Genomic DNA, 17,499 nt, shown 5'->3' with positions numbered 1-17,499 from the left:
AGCTGTCTGTGTTGGTGGTGCCGTTCATTCCAGCTCCCTGCTCCCATCCGTGTTGAATCCTCTCTTCATTTTCCCTTATTTATTTTTCCCCTCACTTTTTTCACCATTTTCTGTCTCTCAATCAGCAAAGACTGTCATTCAAACACAGAGGCGAAAGTATTGAAAGACCGAAAGCATATATTGTCTTTTCAAACACACATGTATGCACAACAGATAATATGTATAATCTTGCAGAGTGACAGCTTTGAAAAGCGGAGCAGTCTCTCACACATTTACCTTGTACTATATCAATTCCCACCAAATCTGCAGCTGTGCTTGCAAGCTCGCTATGTGCGCTAACACGTGTCTATGTGTAGGTGTGCGTGTGTAAGAGAGGTGGAGCCAGAATGAGCATTGTAAGTTTTCATTGGCTGTAACATTGCGGCACGTCGTGTTGCGTCGCACTCAGTCAACCTATCAGAAGATCCTGACACAGTGTTTTATGAATGAGATAGCGTATGCAAGGTCCACACAATCTCCGAGTGAAAATACTCTACAGTGATGTAATACCATCACACAGAACAGCGCTGCTTGTTGCAGCGTGAGATAAATCAGAAAGGTGACAATGTTTCCGTTTAAATAAACAGAACAGAAACACGTCCAAAAAAAGTATTGGAAAATCTAGGAAAATCTAAAATCTCATCTAATCTGATGCCAGTGCCTCCATATTAAATTCAGAAATGCAACTGATGTTTTTCTTCCTGTCATGTAAAATACATTTCTCATTAGTTCTTTTTAGTGAAAAAAGCAAAAGTATAGCATGCATGTGTGTGCGTGTTCAAAGAATTTCATATCTCTAAAAGCAATTACATAGTATGTGTGCCTCGACTGGTATTATCAATTCAAAACCAACAGTAACTGATGATCAAATCCTTTATATTTGTGTCACTCCATCAGAGCAGCTCACACCCTCTCATTCTAAAACTCATATCCTCCAACCGTCTTTGTCCCAACCAGGAACTGAGAACACATGATTTGGCTGACAAAATGCAGCAGGGTAATTTTGCCTAACCGGTATGTAAAATTATAACTGAAATGCTGTGTGTGTGGCTGGCTGCGGCAGAGGAGACTGAGAGGGGAGGAGAGCAGGAAAAAACAATCAAAACACACTGGTGTGACTTAACATGAAGGGAGTGTGTGTGCGCCCCCATGTGTGAGCATACACGCCTTTCTATGAAGTCACTGTTTGGCATTTTGCTCTGCTCCTCAATTGTGCTTCATTTCATCAGAAATGAGTATCATCATGGGTAAACAGTGCCCCCTTTGTCTGTACAAAGAAGAGCAACTCAAAGCGAGACATGAGGAACAAACAGACATCTATAAAGTACGGCAACACAACAGGCACAGGTTGCCGTTTCAAAAATAATGATGAAAATGATAACGAAATGTTTCACATCAGATGTTTATGACTGAATAATTAAGTTATCACCTTAGACAGCACTATAAGCTTGATCAGATGTGTAAAGATAAAATGGTCCACAATATCTTCCACCTATAGAATGAAGAGTACGACCTCTCTTAGCAACTTTATTTTAGACCTTAACCAAAAAGGCTCCTTTAGGCAAATGTATATGTGATGTAATATCTTATGTTACATTGTATTGACTGTATAATAGCATATATTTTATATGTAACATTTTAAATGTAACATTTAACAATGCTCACATTAGAATTTGTGTGGCCTTCATTGACAAAAAAAAAAATTGCAACGTTTGAACACATGAATAAGAAAACTGTTTCAGAGATGACCTCATCCTGATATTGAAGAGTATGGTCTGTGAAGCTCTTCCCGTGAGCCAAGGCTGCCCCCAAAAGGCCATAAAAAGAACTGCTACTACATCGCACACAAGGTGATGTCATAGTTTAAGAAAGTTCGAGTTGGTGAGGATGAGATGATCAGGGGAAAGCAGGGGTTGTGACAGAGAAAAAACGTAGACGAAATGATGAGTGGGAGGGCGCAAGGGTGATGTCATGATTTCTGAGCAGAAGAGAAGGCTCTTTCATTAAACTGCAGATTGACACTGACGATTACACACAACAGAAGAATCAGCCTGATACTCACATGATGTCATGATTTGCAGCAGCTGTTTTTGATAAAGGCTACTTGGCTCAAAAAATGAACTCCTCTTAATCAATCTGACTAGACTAGATACTATATCACTGAGCTCACTTCAGTTGTCATCATTACAGACCATTACTTTCTCTCTCCGATGCACTCCCAAAAAGATGCCATTCAAGACAGCCTCATTGTTAAAAAAATCACACCGTCTTGTAATTTTTCGTGATTGTAGCCATGACATGGAATTTCTGCTTCCTGCACAACCCAGGAGAAAAACAATGAGTGAAGACACTCACACCCAGAGAAGTGAGGTGGGTGGTGGTTTAAAAAAATACATACATAGAAATGGTGATAAAGAAGGGTCAGACAAAAGGGTACACAAGAAGCAAACAAACGTACCACAAAAATTATAAAATGCAAATCGATACTCTTGTCAGAAGCAATGGTAGAAAAAGCACAAACCCAACACACACACACTCAACAGCCATATTTATGAACTGGATAATAAAATACACATGCCAGGAGTAAATATCACATTAGTCCGTGGCAATCTCACACAATTTCTTGCCTCCAGGGAAGAGAATAACAGATCAGTAACATTTCCAAAATTGTCAGCTCTTCTCCACTTGATTGCTGTCCAAAAACAGCTATGTCCTTATCAAATACAGTAATAAATTGTCAATTACGGTAACAGTAGAATGTTACACTTACATGCCTGGTAAATACAAAACTATAAATGAGGAGATAAGGTATCCTTCAGTGTATGAGGACAAATTGTTTTTCCAGGTATTTTTTGAAATTATCCTTATTTGAATTTGTTGGTGAAATACTTGTTTCAGCAGCGCCTGAAGCTACACTGTGCTGTTCAACTGTTCATTCTGAATGTATTAATATTAAGCACATAACATTAGCAATTTCAAACAAGGCAAAGAAATTATTGAGGAATGACTACGTATACGCTGAAAAATAACTATCATGCTTTTTCTCTCTCCTTCTTTCTCTCGAAAACTGAAGTGTGTGCAGTGAAATGACAATGAGCAAATTATCTGCAATGTTCTTCCTTTTATTCAAAACACACGTTTTACCTAAAACACAAGTTTGTGCACCTGTAAGCCAACAGTTTGTAGACAAGACAGCGTGGAAAGGACAGTTCAGAGTAAAAAAAAAAGGTTACCAGACTTGCACAACCCTACCCTTCCAGTAATTTTTGTCATAATACGGTACTGTCTTCAACTACAAATAAACCAGGAACAAATCCAACATCATCCACTAAACTGCATACATAAAAATAACAACTAATGTTTAAAATTTCCACAACATAAATTTTGGTCTTTCATTATGTCCATTCATTTTGTCTGATTATCCTATCAGCATCAATTAAAACTAGCATTCTGTTGGGATTATTCTATGGCATATGCTATTCATTCAGTGGAGTTCATACATATTGACACAGTTAAACAATCGCTTACCAATAATCTGGTATCCACTAGCAGCCAGCTGTCCAGCCATGTATTCGCCATCTGAGTTGTTATGACTGCAGCCCCATGTTTTCATCCAGATCTTTTGGGTACCAGGGATCAAACTAGAAAAATTTATGTTAGGTTTTTTAAATGCTGTGTGGAAATGATATAATGAACACTTAAACCTGATGCTGTTTGATTTTCCAATCACAAGCATAAGTCAACATTAGTAACAAAAGTAGCCAACATGTCGTGGATATTTGGAATTTATTTGCTAACCTATGATATGTTGTATAAACATGCACTATCACAAAAATTCACATCCTATTGACAAACCTGTCTGCTTGGAGCACCTCGCTGTTCACAGTTTTTTTCTTCTTGGACCTTGGTATAATACTCTTTCTAGCAGACTGTCTCTCATGTGGTGTAACGTCACTTGAAGACACCATGTCCTCAATGTCGTCAATCAAAGAGTCACAGGCAGATGGCATGATGGTCTGAAAAATCAGACAGAGCATGGGTTAGCAAAGCACTTTTAGCATTTTTCTACAGACTTTCATTATAACAGTTGATGCTTGTGTGAAATAAACTTTTGAAAATATGTTTCTTAGAATATTGAGTAAAGCATAGTCATTTAATAACTTAAAACAAAAAAGTGAAAACAATTGCATATTGATATTGTCTGTAGCAATATATTACTTGTCATTTTGTCTGCAACAGAACGGTACATAATGTGATGGGACTTCAGAAGTGCTGAACACAAAATCTTGGTTTAAATCTAAACATCAAACTTGTTATTTAACCTTTACTTTGTGAAAGAAAACAAACACACACAGATATACACACACGTCGCAAAAAGTTAGGGATGTTTGCCGAAGGTAAAGTTTATGGAAAAAGGTAAAAAATGTAATATTGCAAGTCGGGCCCCGCACACTTCTTGAAAGACCCTCAGGTAATTGATGTTCTTGGGCACAAAGCTACAAGCCTCTATGCAGCAACTCAGCTGATCCCTTGGGTTTTCTGTGGGATTCAAGTCTGGAAAGAATGCAGACCACTCCATTTGCGGTACACCAGTCTCCACTATTCGTTCCCTAATGATGCCACCTTGATGAACTGCAGCATTGTCATCCTTTAAGATCAAATCAGGTCTGTGTTGTTCATGCAGGGACAGAATGACTGGATTCTCAATGTTATTCACGTAGTATGGGCTGTCACTGTACCATTCACTAAGTCGAAGGTAGTTCTGTATTGACTTAAATCACCTGTCCAGACTATAACACCCCACCACCACCACAGGTTCATCTGGTGCCAATAGTGCCTGATGCATAGCACTCTTTTTGACGTTTCCAAAATCACTGGGATCATCATTTTTGCTCACTGTGAACCAACCTTCACTGAGCACTGAGGCCCACTGGTCCCTCATCCAGCGCACATGTTTCCTAACCCGTGCAAGTCAATGGCACCTGTGTCTGGTGATGTGGTCTGGTTCCTTTGCAGCTCATCTAGCCCGCAGATCAAACTGTTGTAACACTGTCTAATGGTCTGACATGACAATTTGGTGCCCCTGAAATCCCTCAAATATGGCTGAGTGGCATTCATCACCCGATTTTGCAGGGTTCACAACAAAGTGGTCACCAGTGTGGGATGAGGCCAAAGGATTTCCAATTGTAAACCTTTCTCAGACTCTTCCAGTCTCTCTGTATCTCTGCTGTATGCTTGTGATGACAATCTGTGAAACTATGACAGTCTAGGTTCAGTGACCACTTCCCTCTGAGAGCATCCTGTCTAAAACTTTGAAATGGAATGGTCAGGTGCTGCTGATCAAAATGTGAACAGCATGATCAAGAGGATTGTTTAAATAACAAACCCGATTAAACCAGGAAATATATTAGTCAATTCATAGGTATGAGTGCGTGCGAGCGTGTTTTACTGCGTCTCGCACACACACCAGTGCTCCGCGGTACATTGGCATCACGCCTGGAGTTTCCCCTTCCTCACACTCTCAGTCAGCTGAGATAGGCTCCAGCTCCCGGTGACAGTGGATGAAGCGGTTGTGAGAATGAATGAATCAATCAATCAATCAATCAGTCTCCTGTGGTGAATTTTGGAGTTAAGCTGCTTTTTAGAGAACAGCAAATACAGTACACTGTAAATACAAACAATAACATAAATGTGAAAAAACAGGTTTTATTAGAGTATGGTTGCTCTGATGATGTTATCTACTGAATTTTTTTTTTTTTTTTTACAGAAAAACTAAATTGCATTTGATCAGATAACTTGAGTACTTGACATTAGTCATTAAAATCAAGATCCAGTGTGTTGGTTTTCATATTGCTTTAATGTTAGTTGTATGCTGCACCTTGCTTATGTTAGGAGCTCAAAAATAGATCTCATAGAGCTTTAAATGCAGTAAGTGTAGTTGATAGATGCTGATAAACCTACAGATAGGTTCTTGTTTATGAATCCAGATGCTGATAATTCTAAATAAATTTGTCATGAAAGACCATCGAAATTCACTTACGTTTTAAAATTATGACTAAATAATAGAGAATGCATTACATACACAATAAAAATGCCACTATTACTGTTCTTGAAAACACCCCTGAATGAATTAGGAATACCCGTTGCCAATTTGAAGAAAAGGACAAGCAAGCAATCCAAAGGTTTACATGTCCAATCACAAAAGTCTCAATACGTTTAATTAGCTTGCAAGAACAAGTTAACAGAATAAATTTAGCTTTCTCTCGAAGACTTTCACACGCAAACGACAAGGACAATGACATCCCATTTCAAAACGCGCACTACTACGTATTAACACCTAAGTAACTGCCTAATGTGGATAATACGCTATTCTAAAAATATAAAAGCACGATAAAATAGTTTTAGCCCATCTAGCTGGTGTAATATCTTATTTTTCTGTAAGCGAAAGATAAAATGTTCAGCGCGAAACCTGACAGCCGACTGATACAAAAGAAGAACACCTGTGAAAAAGCTTTATGTTCAGGTCACTAACAAACACTTCAACCTAGACTTAAACACGTAGAGGAAAATCAGCTAGGCTAGCCTTGTTAGCCCTCAGTACCCACGTGTCCTTTATTTTGGTCAGATAAACGTCATAAAATACTGTATAAAATGTTACCTGACTTACAATATGGTTGGCGGTTCACCTAAATACGACTTCTAGAAAAAGAAAGTTCTAGGAACGAAAAAATAGTCTCTTTACGTCGTCACAATATCAGTTCACTTCTATCAGGCCACCATACTGAAGTTACGGTAAGTGACGAGGGACAAACTACGCGAGTTTCCTTTTCGAATGTGAGTACAGGCAAACCTCGATTTCCGACCACAATTCGTTCCGGAAGGCTGTTCGAATACCGATTTGCTCGAATTCCAAATACAAGCAGTAGCTTTGATCTATGATCTTAGTCACACTAGCCTTCACACTCATCTTCCTATCTCACCCGTTTCCTGACTGTACAAAAATAGAAATTTGATCTTGACCTACTTTTCTGAAGATCATCATCTCATTTTCATCACCTTTGCCGCCCGAGTAATTTGCTCTTTGTTTCATCTTTCCATCTGCAACGGTTGCGAAGATATTTGGTGGACTAACGAACGGACGAACACTGACAATTACATCACTGCTTTGAAACGGGACGTAAAATCTATGTGAGGGACTCATGGAATTTGATAGAAATTATAAACCTGGTGGTATTTTGGGTAGCAGTGTTGCTTGTGGGTTTAAATCTGAATTGGCTTTTCAGTGTTGAGATTACATGTTCTCCTTGTGTCAGAGTGGCTTCCTCCCACCAACAAATGTGTACAATGTAGGCCAGGGATTTCTTAGCTGGTGGGAGAGGGTGAGGGGCGCCAAATGTTTCTTTCTAGGGGGGCTTAACATGAAGTGGTAACCCTACATTGCCCACAGACGTGAAGAGGAGTGGCATTGGTTAATTTCTTACTTGTCCAGGGTCTTCCCACCTCTACCCATTGTCATCTGACCAGACCTGGTCATAGGCAGTTACAGAAAATGAATGGATAGGAGTTTAGACATCTGACAAGCCACATTGGATCTGAAGAAAACATATCGAGTGGCTCCAAAAGAAGTGGAAGATTCAGAAATGTTTAAATTTTTTAACAAACGCAAAGTTCATGGTTTTTTATCAGTCAAACTTGAACTTGTTATAGATGACAGATTACTAAGAAACTTTGAATTATGAGCATTGTCCCAAAGTAGGAAAATATCGAATTTACTGAAAATCACTGATCTTGCAAAACAGTCCTTTACAGTTACATTTCCTTTATTCAAATTTTCATTTACAAACACCCAAAGTACAAAAAAAATCCATTTATCCCTCCCCCCAGAGAAATACATTTTGAATTCTTCTTTTACAGATGTTCAATTTAGTATGACTGAACACACATCAGAAATCATCACATTAGTTTACTTTAAACATTCAACAGCACACAAGACTTTCACCCATGCATTGCAACTTGCAAAAAAGTGATGTTAGAGCTTTTTCAGAAATCAATAGCATAATCCTAGTTATTTATTTCCTATTAAATAGTTCAGTTTTCAAACAATCGCCAGATAATTTATGGATCCAGAATATTTGGTAATAGCTTGGGACTAAGGAAAATACTTCCAAAATGGTGCCCTTTCAATGTTGATACTTATCACACCATTTACCCAAATGATAATGTTCCGCAACATGTAATCACATATAACAACAAATTAGATATGCTGTAATGTAAGAGTCATCAATAGTACATAAGAGTGGTGCCTTTAAATTTTTCACTTGCCATTAGGAATTCTTCGACAGGTACAATCTTTCTGAAAATAAAAATCTTTCCAACACGTCAAAATGACAATATTTTTAACAGATTCTAGTTTCTTGAAGTACATGGATAATATAATTACCTACATAAATGGTCATAGAAAATATCAATAACTCGTTACTTAAACTAGAGAGGAGAAATTGAGCTCAACTTTTCATAAATACATCAAAAAAAATCACAAATATATATTCCTATAGGAAAAACATGTTCAGGGAATCAGACAAACTCTGTGCAAGAAGAGTTATGATCAATAAGTTGTTTTTGAATGGATATAGTTCTGGCTTTTGTTATGTTCTAATTCCCTCCACATCAAAGTGAAGTTGGTGGGAGGGGGAAAAGTGACGGAGACAGACAAAACCTAAATCAGACACAAGCAATGCTCCTGATATATGCAGGACGACAGAAGTCACTGAATATGATCCAGTGATGTACACAATGTAGCGCTTATCAACATATACTAACCAGTAAAGACTGTGTTGAGTGACAGCGTGCACTGATAAAATGTGTATTGAGTTCAGTGATGTGCACAAAAAAAAAATAGCAAAAGTACTGAAAAAAACAGAAACTGCACTTATTTGCTTTTCCATCCATACATAAAATGTGCACCTTGAGATTCAGTTTTAAGATGCATGAGATTGGTTCAATAACAAAGCCATTTTCAGAGCGATGCAAGGACTTGGGTGGAAACAAGCATCATCAAAACTGAAAGGTGTGATGTAATAACCAACATTGCTAAGATGTAATACAAGGGTAGTTTCTATTTTTTTAAAAATTAATTTCAAAGACTCATACACACTATGGCATTTACTTCAATGCCCTATTACTATTGTCCAAGGAGGTAGCCTACAGTACCTTGTGCACTGAGAATTTTAGAAAACTGTACATCAATTTACACATGGCAGGCTTACTCTTTAGCAAGCTTTATCACTGACATAACTCACACAAACTGCACAAACAATTCAAGCACACATCAATCAGGTCATGAAAAGTAATTAACAGCAGCAATATTACCGCAGCACTTCCATCTAGTTTAAGAGTCAGGGTTTCAGACAAGTATTTGTCTTTTGATCTTATTGTGGATATAATCCAACATTAACTTCTAGAATTTAAGCACAATATCGCTTCAATGACATAGGAAAAAAAAAATTGCATTCTATAGCTCTCAGTTCAGAGTTCTCTAACTGGGATTTCTAAATTAACTGGCATTTGAAGATCCAGGGGCTGAGTCAACTTATGGCAGTATAAGCAGAGCTAGTATGAAACTTGGCTTGGTTGCATTGAATTTGCTCAAATTACACCCCCCCCCCCATCCTTTTTTGTTCTCTATAGATTCTTCAGGTTAAGGAGTATTTCATTACATGCTGTAGCCTAAATTAATGGCCCCTTGCTGCATAGTGCCCATATTTATTTCTACAGTCTTAAAACCGTTAAAATTCAACACTTATTACCTTAAAAAAGACAAACACACAATTATCCATTTTCAGTAAATACTGACCAAATGCACCAAAGTGAAAATATCTGATTTGCTTCTCTCACAGCACACAAATCTGGGTGAGGACGCATTATTAGACTCTGGCAGCTTCTGCTGATGAAAAATGGGAGACAGGACATACAGTAAAAAATAGGCCAATTGAATCCACTTTGAACATCTTCACACATCACACAGGTGTGATGCCTTTCCGGACTTCCAGCAAGCAGGACTTTTAGGGTTATTATAATCACAGCATCTGTTCCAAAGTTGAAAATTTTTGCATTTACATTGGGAAAGCAAAATACCAGGATGTGTGCTTAGTTAGCAGATAATCTGATCCCTGTCCCTGATCAATTGTACCCATTAATTTCAAAATGGGAGGGGAATGATGTAGTATATTATCCATTTTATGTATACACAAATATTTTGTACATTTTACACCACTACACACTCTTACTATATTCACTGCTATTTTAGTTTTTAGATAACTAAATGTTTGTCATTGGTACTCCAGAACAGTCTATTGACTACATGCAGCAAAGTGCAGTGCCTAAATGTACAAAATACTGGTAGTTTCATGATGAAAACGCCAAACAGACAAAATGGGAAGTCAATTAACTGCAGTCTTGAATGCTGTGCACCAACATTGACATTTCTTTTATGCTGATATCAGTTCAAAAACTTTCTATAATTGAACACACAAAATTCCAAAACAACTTTCAATGACAGATCATTGTGATATTGTATAACCAGAATTTCTGCACCAGACACTAACACACATTAAAATTAATTGGATGAAGCTGAAGATTTGACACAACAATGCATGTCTGATGATGCACTTTTGTCAATAACTTGAAATCCTCATTTTCAGTTAACATTAGAACAGTTTTCTCCTTCCATGCTCTTGAGCATACCCAATGGCTTTAGGTGGTCATATATGTTCATCTTAAGTGCATTTTACACTCAATTATTTAAATTCATCCCAGTAACCCATGTTTGTTAATGCCAGGTAGCTACATGTGGGTCATATTTTTGCTGACCACTTTGTACAGTGATATGAACCCTAAATCTCACAAAGTGGTGGATATTCTTCCCCTCGCCATCCATGCTGAAGCAACAGAGGAACCCCCCCCCATCTTGAGATGTAAAGCAATGGATATATCTTCACATCAATTTTCTGTCTATTTAGAATCGACTTCCACTAACTGCACAGTCAGTCACAAGCATCAAAACCCTCACTGAATCCTCTCCCATGCCCATTACTGAATTTCTATGACCTAATGCTAGCTGCACAGCAGATCATCCAGGCCGAGAGAGGGCATTTTATCAAAGTCACAGGCGTCAAACAAGTCGCTGATTCCTTGGTCATCTCCCAAACCTAGAAGGTAGTCATCTTGGTCCAGAAGAGGAGGCCCAAGGTTTAAGAAAGGCCCCAGAGATGAGGGGATCTGGTCTTCTGTTTGTTGGAGAAGACTGGTGTATGGGGACGAGATGGGGGACAAAGTTGTGACAGAAACTGCAGAGGCGGCTGCCGGTGTAGCCATGGAGGGGCTTGGTGATGAGTTCAATGAGCTGGGATCTGTGAAAGGAAATGGAGTAAAATGGGCAACATAGCAATAAAGAAAAAAAAAAAAAAAACAGCCAATTTTGGCCAAAATGCCATGTTGAACAGTTTTTGATGAAATAAGATTTCAAAATACATAAAGCACGTTTCATTTTTCCCTTTAAAAAGGGAAAAATGAGACAACTTATGGCACAAGCAATTCATCTCTTTGTTGGATACATGAATATCACCAACAATTGTTAATCAAAGGCCCTTTGAATGGCATTTCAGCTTGAAGGCAGTCCAGTTATCGATACATGTAGCCTGATGATAATTTGCTCTAAAAACTAAAAAAAACTAAAACTGAGTTTCTGTCACTGACTTCGCATTGAGTGGATGGTAAAGAGTTTTTGTTAGAGTGCTAAGGAAAGATGTTTAGGGAGCAGCAGGCATACAGAGAGAGAGAGCAAAAGAGACAGAATAATGCATTAAACTACGACTCCTCCACAATCAGTTCATTTCATCAAAGAAAGTTACAGAATTTAACCTTACCTTGTTCATCAATTTTTGGCGGTACATATTTTTCAATATGTAATAGAATTAAGTACTGTATTCAAATTTACCAAATTACCAAAAGCCATCTCCCCAGGATAAGGCTGAGGATGTCACATATATGTCAGTATGAAACAAACCTTGAAGGACTTTGACAAAAGGAGAGTTCCCATTGATGTCCATGTTGCCATTTTTCACAGGACTCCTGGGGTCGTTCTCTTCATCTGGACAGAGCAGAACCTCTATAGGACCCTTAGTGCTAGTCAGATGAATGGATAAACTCTGTAAAGAAGAAACAAGTTACAAACTAAAATGAAAGATGCAATACCATGACTCCACATTGAGAAAAGGACTGGATTTATTTAAAGGTTTAAAAACTACTAGTCATCTTTCCACCTGTCCTGACCCTTTACATCACCAATATAACACCAAAAAGTTTGAGTTAGAAGCAGAAGTTCCATCAGAAAACCACGACAGATCCAGTCTGTGTTTTAGATGCAGTGCATGTACCTCATCAGGGTCGGGCACTTCCAGTTTGGTGTCTGACGGCGCTTTGACGACAATAACAGTCTGGTCTCTGAGGCTTCCCACCTGTTTGATATCTTGGTAGGTTACATAGGCATATGTGGAGATGATAGGGTTAAAGAATAACAACGCATTGGTATGTTTTTACTTAGCAGACATGTTAAACAAGTCTGAAAATTGTCACGTGATAAACCTCCCAACTATTGAAGTGATTGCAGGGAAATCCATCTACACGCAGCCGTAGGCTAGTTGAGTGACTTGGCTTTTTAGGCAATATAAACTGTTTGATGTTGCATGTTTACAAGATAAATAAAAGTTGGTAATGACTCTGGACATGCCATCAACTCTTACACTGCGATCAGAATTTATGGTATGTGCCCCCAGAATTATGAAAACAAAGTTTTAACATTACCAGAATATTAATAAAATAAAAGACAGGTACCTGATGATGAAGATGCCATGAACAAAAACCAAAAGGATATTTCTGGTTACTTGGTAACTCGCTCATGTGTCTCACGTCCAGGCTGCATCTCTGAATGAGTTGATCAAGCCTCTGTTCTTCTTCTCCCAGGGCAGAAACTTCCTCCGTCAGAGTTTGTCTCCTATTCAGAGCTCCCTCCACCTCTAGCAGACTACAGCCCCTGAGAGAAAGAGTCAACTCAACACATTCAGTAGTGGCTCCTCATATGTCCTTGCATAATCACCAATTTCTAATCACCAATTTCTGTTCCAGCACAGACGATAGCTTGCCCGTGAGCAGATATTGTAAAGAATGTGATTAACAATTGTATTTTTTAACAAGAACAAATCCACTGTTTTCTCTTGTAACCAGAATCGTCCATTGAGAGGCCATAAAATATCCTCAATACAGGGTGTTCCAAAAAATGCATACCCCCTTTAGCAGCTGATAACTTAATTATTCCAGGGGGGGGGTTTTGCAGATAAATTCATTGAAGTCAATGATGGCAGCCAGAGTACACTTAGGAGAATGGAAACTCATTCTAAAATGCCACCTGAACTACGAAAATGTACTTGAAGTGCAAAGACAATTTAGAAGGGAGTCACTTCATGACAAGCTCGCTGCACAAACTGTATTTGCTGAAACGTTGCCAGGACTATTCTTTCCTTTGTGGGGCTTATCGATGTCCCTGGTCTTCCGAAACACTTCTTGTGGACATTCTGAACAGTTCCATCAGCTTCAAACTCATCTCTAATTCAAGTGACGGTAACTCATTTCAGTGGTTATGTTTGAAACCCCCTCCTAAATTGTCTTTGCATGTCTACTCCATTTTCATACTTTCAGTAGCATTTAGTTTAGTCTGGCTTCCATCATTGACTTCAATGCATTTTATTTGCAAGAAAACCACAAAAAAAACTTGGTTATCAGCTGCTAAAGAATGTACACATTTTTGGAACACCCTGCATTCTGATTGTTACATTTATTGCTAAAAAGATCAACATTAAAATTACTGACAAAAGGATAAGTCATATCGTCATGCATTAATATAACCTCAGCGTGCACTCTTAAAAAAAATTAAAGGTCCTTTTCAGCTAAAAGAAAAACACTTACATCCACTGAATATTGTTCTTTGATTTCTTCTTGATGAGGTGAATGCCTTCCAATACATTGGTGATGTCATACAAGCGTCTTTTCTGCACCTAAATGCAGAACACACCACCATACCCAAATGACCCACATTGCCGAAACCGATCCAAACACTAAAATTCTCAAAATAATAAAATCAGTTTAGGATCTCTTTTAAAACTTTTTCAGAATTAAATGACATGACAGAATTAAGACAAAATGACAGTATGTCTCCCTTCTTATCCTGACCTCTGAAGAGCCTCTGCAAGTCAAGATCTGAAAATACCTGCAGGGTTTCAGCAGCCAGGTTGAGGTCCAGAACGCCATCAGACGACTGCGCAAGAAGGTCAACAAACTTCTTTGTTAGCAATCCCAAAGAGGTGTCATAGCGGGTCTTTTCTGGTGGGGATTTGGGCGCTATGGTGGTGTGGAAGGAGAATGATCAGAGGAAAAAAATAAATCAGAGATCAGTGTTTTTCACAATTATGCTTCACATTGGATTTTTTTCTTTTCTTTTGCAGTTAAATTTTAACACAAAACTCTTCCTAACCCTGAACTAAATCTTGTCTGAATAGACATATAGTTTGATGTACATTTTGCAGTCAATGTCAGGATAATGGTCTTACATCTTTGTCCACATTGACAGCAATTGTAGGATTTACACCTGAATCTTTCCAATTAAGACATCTGTAACAAATTACAGTACTGTCATTATCCTCTGGGAACGTGTGACTTACATGTAAAAGGGATCAAATGAAGTGCCGTTATATTTAGCAAGTGGATATTTTGTTATCTTTAAGTTCAATTCGTCAGATCCTCCACTATCTCTAACATATTTGGAGGTCAGGGACACAACACGTCACCCATCTTGCCCTCCAAAACATCACATGGCTGGAATCAAATACTGCACCATCACAGAGGACATGTATATATATGAATTCTGTTTCTGCTTAAAAATCCAGTTATATTACTGTTTAGTGAACTAAAGGGTACATATGCAGAGAATAAACAGATTGTGAGGCAAATTGTGAAACGTGTTTTTAATTCACATAATTTAAGTAGAAATTTTATTGAAAGATGTGCTACCGCTCACAGATGATGACCATGATTTATTGCCCTGTAAACTTCTAGGTGTAGATGTACAGAGAGCGCCTTCTTGACATCTGGCGCTTACTTCTAGGTGTCTTTAGCCTTGGCCCGTTGGCGGCAGCCGTCCCACCTCTGCCTCTTGGCGTCCTGACTGGTTCCGACTGATACTGGTGGTCTGAATCATCAAGCGCTAATCGCCGTTTAGCCTTGATGACACAAAAAAGAACATTAACAGAAAATAGACACTCCTTTCTAATCATACCTATAGTGAGTCATCTCTAGTGTACTTAAGCATGATCATGCAGTTACAATACGTTTAAGTCTAATTACAGTTTAGTTAGATGGTTCCAATCCCAGAATTTGTCACCTTGGGAGTCTGACGTGTCCAAGTACATCATCTGATTGTCATTTTAACAATCATAATTACACAACATTGTAATTTACCACATGATGAAACACATCTATCCTGTTTTTGTCTTTTTGAGCAAGTAACTGGATGTTGTTCTGAGCTCCCCCTTTCACACTTTATAACTTTATAACTTACTTAGCTCCCAGAAAAAGTAATATATTATCTTGAGCATGTTATCCTCAACCTGAAAACTTGCTTTATCTCACTCAAATCAGAGAATATGTCCTTGTTGACAGTCAAAGTGTCAGCCATTTTATATGAGCATGCAGCTCCCCAGTCCCTGCTGCTCATGGCTCCAGTCTGAGATACAGAAGCTGCTTCACTCCGTGAAAGATGAATAGCCAGGAACAAACCAACACCCTGAATGCCGCTCAAACTACTTGGTGTTGTTTGTGCATGTTGAAAACACAGGAAACGCACAGTTGACACTTAAGCTCGACTTTCACTTTAGTTTTGATATGAAACCCACCAGAACGTTACACTTTATTCAGAAACGAGAACATGTCACAAAATGTGCAAAATGAAAAGCTCAAAACCGACAACGACGTGGTCCAGAAATAACAACTGGTTGAACTGAAAGCTAATACATCTCAAGGCTCCATTCAAGTTAGAATAAGGAACGACGTGCACAAAATGCCTATCGAGTAGTTTTAAACTGTATTGGATATTTAGCTAAACGCGAGTCAGTCCCTGCAAGTTGCACCACTCATGTCTTGTTACAGAACTAAAAACTATCCAACTAACAACCAAGCAGCCTCAGAATCCCCCAACCCCCAAATTAAGACACACAGCAGCCATTAGGCCACCGCTAACCTTACTCATCTCTTACCAATCTCTCCATCTGGCTGGAAGGGTTAAGCGGACTCAAAAGCACCATGAAGTTAGCATATCGCGCTATAACATAACAAGTCTGCGTTTTTATAACTGCAAATTGTACGTAAATACATAGATGCGTCCTTTAAGTCGAGAACATTTAACCTACCCACTTGGACAACTTAGCTAGCGGTAGTTAGTTAGCCACCTCGCTAGGTTTAGTCGTGGGAATACCCCGGCTAAGAAGCTAATGTTAGCTGCCCGAACAACAAGCTCAGCTAGCCTAGCAAGCTAACATTTTGTCGGGTTTGGGCCAGTTGTAGCCATCAAAAGACGTTCAAACAAGCTGTAGAAATGATTACCGGCGGTCTCCCCAAAGCAGGCCGTTGTCCCGTTCCGTTTGCTGCAGCTTGTTGTGGAGTTGTGTAAATGTTGTTTATCTGAGGTTCGGATAAACACACATTTGATGTATGTGTAACATTGCAAGGCGGTGTGGTGGTTATTATTTGGATAAACGTAGCGTTGGATTGACCAGCATTTAAACGATCCGACAGAGTTGTTAAAATGATATTATTGTCCAGAGGAGACCCCCCAACACCCGTTAAAATCACTTTGTCCGGAGCCGAGGAGATCCCTCTTCTCATCTTGCGTATTCGGGGTAACCCCTTTCTTGTCTCTGTACTTTCCAACGCCTATGGCTGCTAATCCTATGCAATGGTTACAAAAATAATCAAATTGAATTGAAGATGAAAGTCTGATTCATCGACATTTGTTAAGTATTTTTCCTTAAAAAAGTGCATTTAGGCAGATGCAACGGATTAAAAAGTAGCGCAACTCTCGTTTCGCCCGTCTAGAAATGGCTTCAGGAAACGGCCTGATGAATGAAGGGATACGGTTTACGCGCTCAAGAGCCCTCCCGCGAAACTCAGATTTCCCGGGAAAGTTTCAAATGGAATTTACATGTCAGTCGCTATTGGTCTCTAAAAGAATATGCCCTGCCCACATTACTGTTATATTGACCAATAATACTCTAGGATTCGGTGCGCCACGTGTTCATTGGCAGTTGTAAACAGGGAACGTCACATGTCACGCCTTGCATGTTCATTGACTGAGCG

General features: G+C 38.8%; 2 protein-coding genes across 3 annotated transcripts in view; both read right to left on the bottom strand.

The window, feature by feature from the left end:
• The window catches only part of cdkal1 (CDK5 regulatory subunit associated protein 1-like 1), a 252,411-nt gene extending 245,575 nt beyond the window's left edge, over positions 1 to 6,836 (bottom strand). Inside the window, exons 1-3 of the mRNA XM_068323764.1 lie at positions 6,707 to 6,836; positions 3,895 to 4,055; positions 3,568 to 3,680 (exon numbers count right to left, since the gene is read on the bottom strand). Coding sequence (XP_068179865.1) covers positions 3,568 to 3,680; positions 3,895 to 4,049 — 268 coding nt within the window. The 5' untranslated portion in view covers positions 4,050 to 4,055; positions 6,707 to 6,836. The remainder of the gene's footprint in view (positions 1 to 3,567; positions 3,681 to 3,894; positions 4,056 to 6,706) is intronic.
• A 1,050-nt stretch (positions 6,837 to 7,886) lies between these two features.
• Positions 7,887 to 17,239, bottom strand: e2f3 (E2F transcription factor 3). 2 transcript variants are annotated; one of them, XM_068324084.1, is made up of 8 exons: positions 16,747 to 17,239; positions 15,248 to 15,368; positions 14,360 to 14,490; positions 14,059 to 14,147; positions 12,971 to 13,129; positions 12,474 to 12,588; positions 12,104 to 12,245; positions 7,887 to 11,447 (listed from the first exon to the last, which is right to left on the bottom strand). In XM_068324084.1, the coding sequence occupies exons 1-8, from the start codon at positions 17,026 to 17,028 to the stop codon at positions 11,152 to 11,154; spliced, it is 1,335 nt and encodes a 444-aa protein (XP_068180185.1). In that variant the 5' UTR covers positions 17,029 to 17,239; the 3' UTR covers positions 7,887 to 11,151. The 2 variants fall into 2 exon arrangements, with proteins under 2 accessions (XP_068180185.1, XP_068180186.1); XM_068324085.1 differs by lacking the exon at positions 16,747 to 17,239 and adding an exon at positions 16,401 to 16,509.
• Positions 17,240 to 17,499: the final 260 nt, after the last annotated feature.

The sequence above is a fragment of the Antennarius striatus genome, chromosome 9 (assembly GCF_040054535.1).
Source record: "Antennarius striatus isolate MH-2024 chromosome 9, ASM4005453v1, whole genome shotgun sequence".
In the NCBI taxonomy this organism is placed as follows: Eukaryota; Metazoa; Chordata; class Actinopteri; order Lophiiformes; family Antennariidae; genus Antennarius; species Antennarius striatus.
Note: the sequence above shows the minus strand (reverse complement) of the source record. Positions and strands in the feature narration are given on the sequence as shown.

Coding starts and splice junctions, on each gene's coding strand:
- e2f3 (XM_068324084.1), bottom strand. CDS start 17,028: ATGAGAAGAGGGATCTCCTCGGCTCCGGACAAAGTGATTTTAACGGGT. Junction 15,369..16,746: donor CTGCTTTGGGGAGACCGCCG/GTAATCATTTCT, acceptor TGTGTCATCAAG/GCTAAACGGCGATTAGCGCT. Junction 13,130..14,058: donor AAGAACAATATTCAGTGGAT/GTAAGTGTTTTT, acceptor TCTTTCTCTCAG/GGGCTGTAGTCTGCTAGAGG.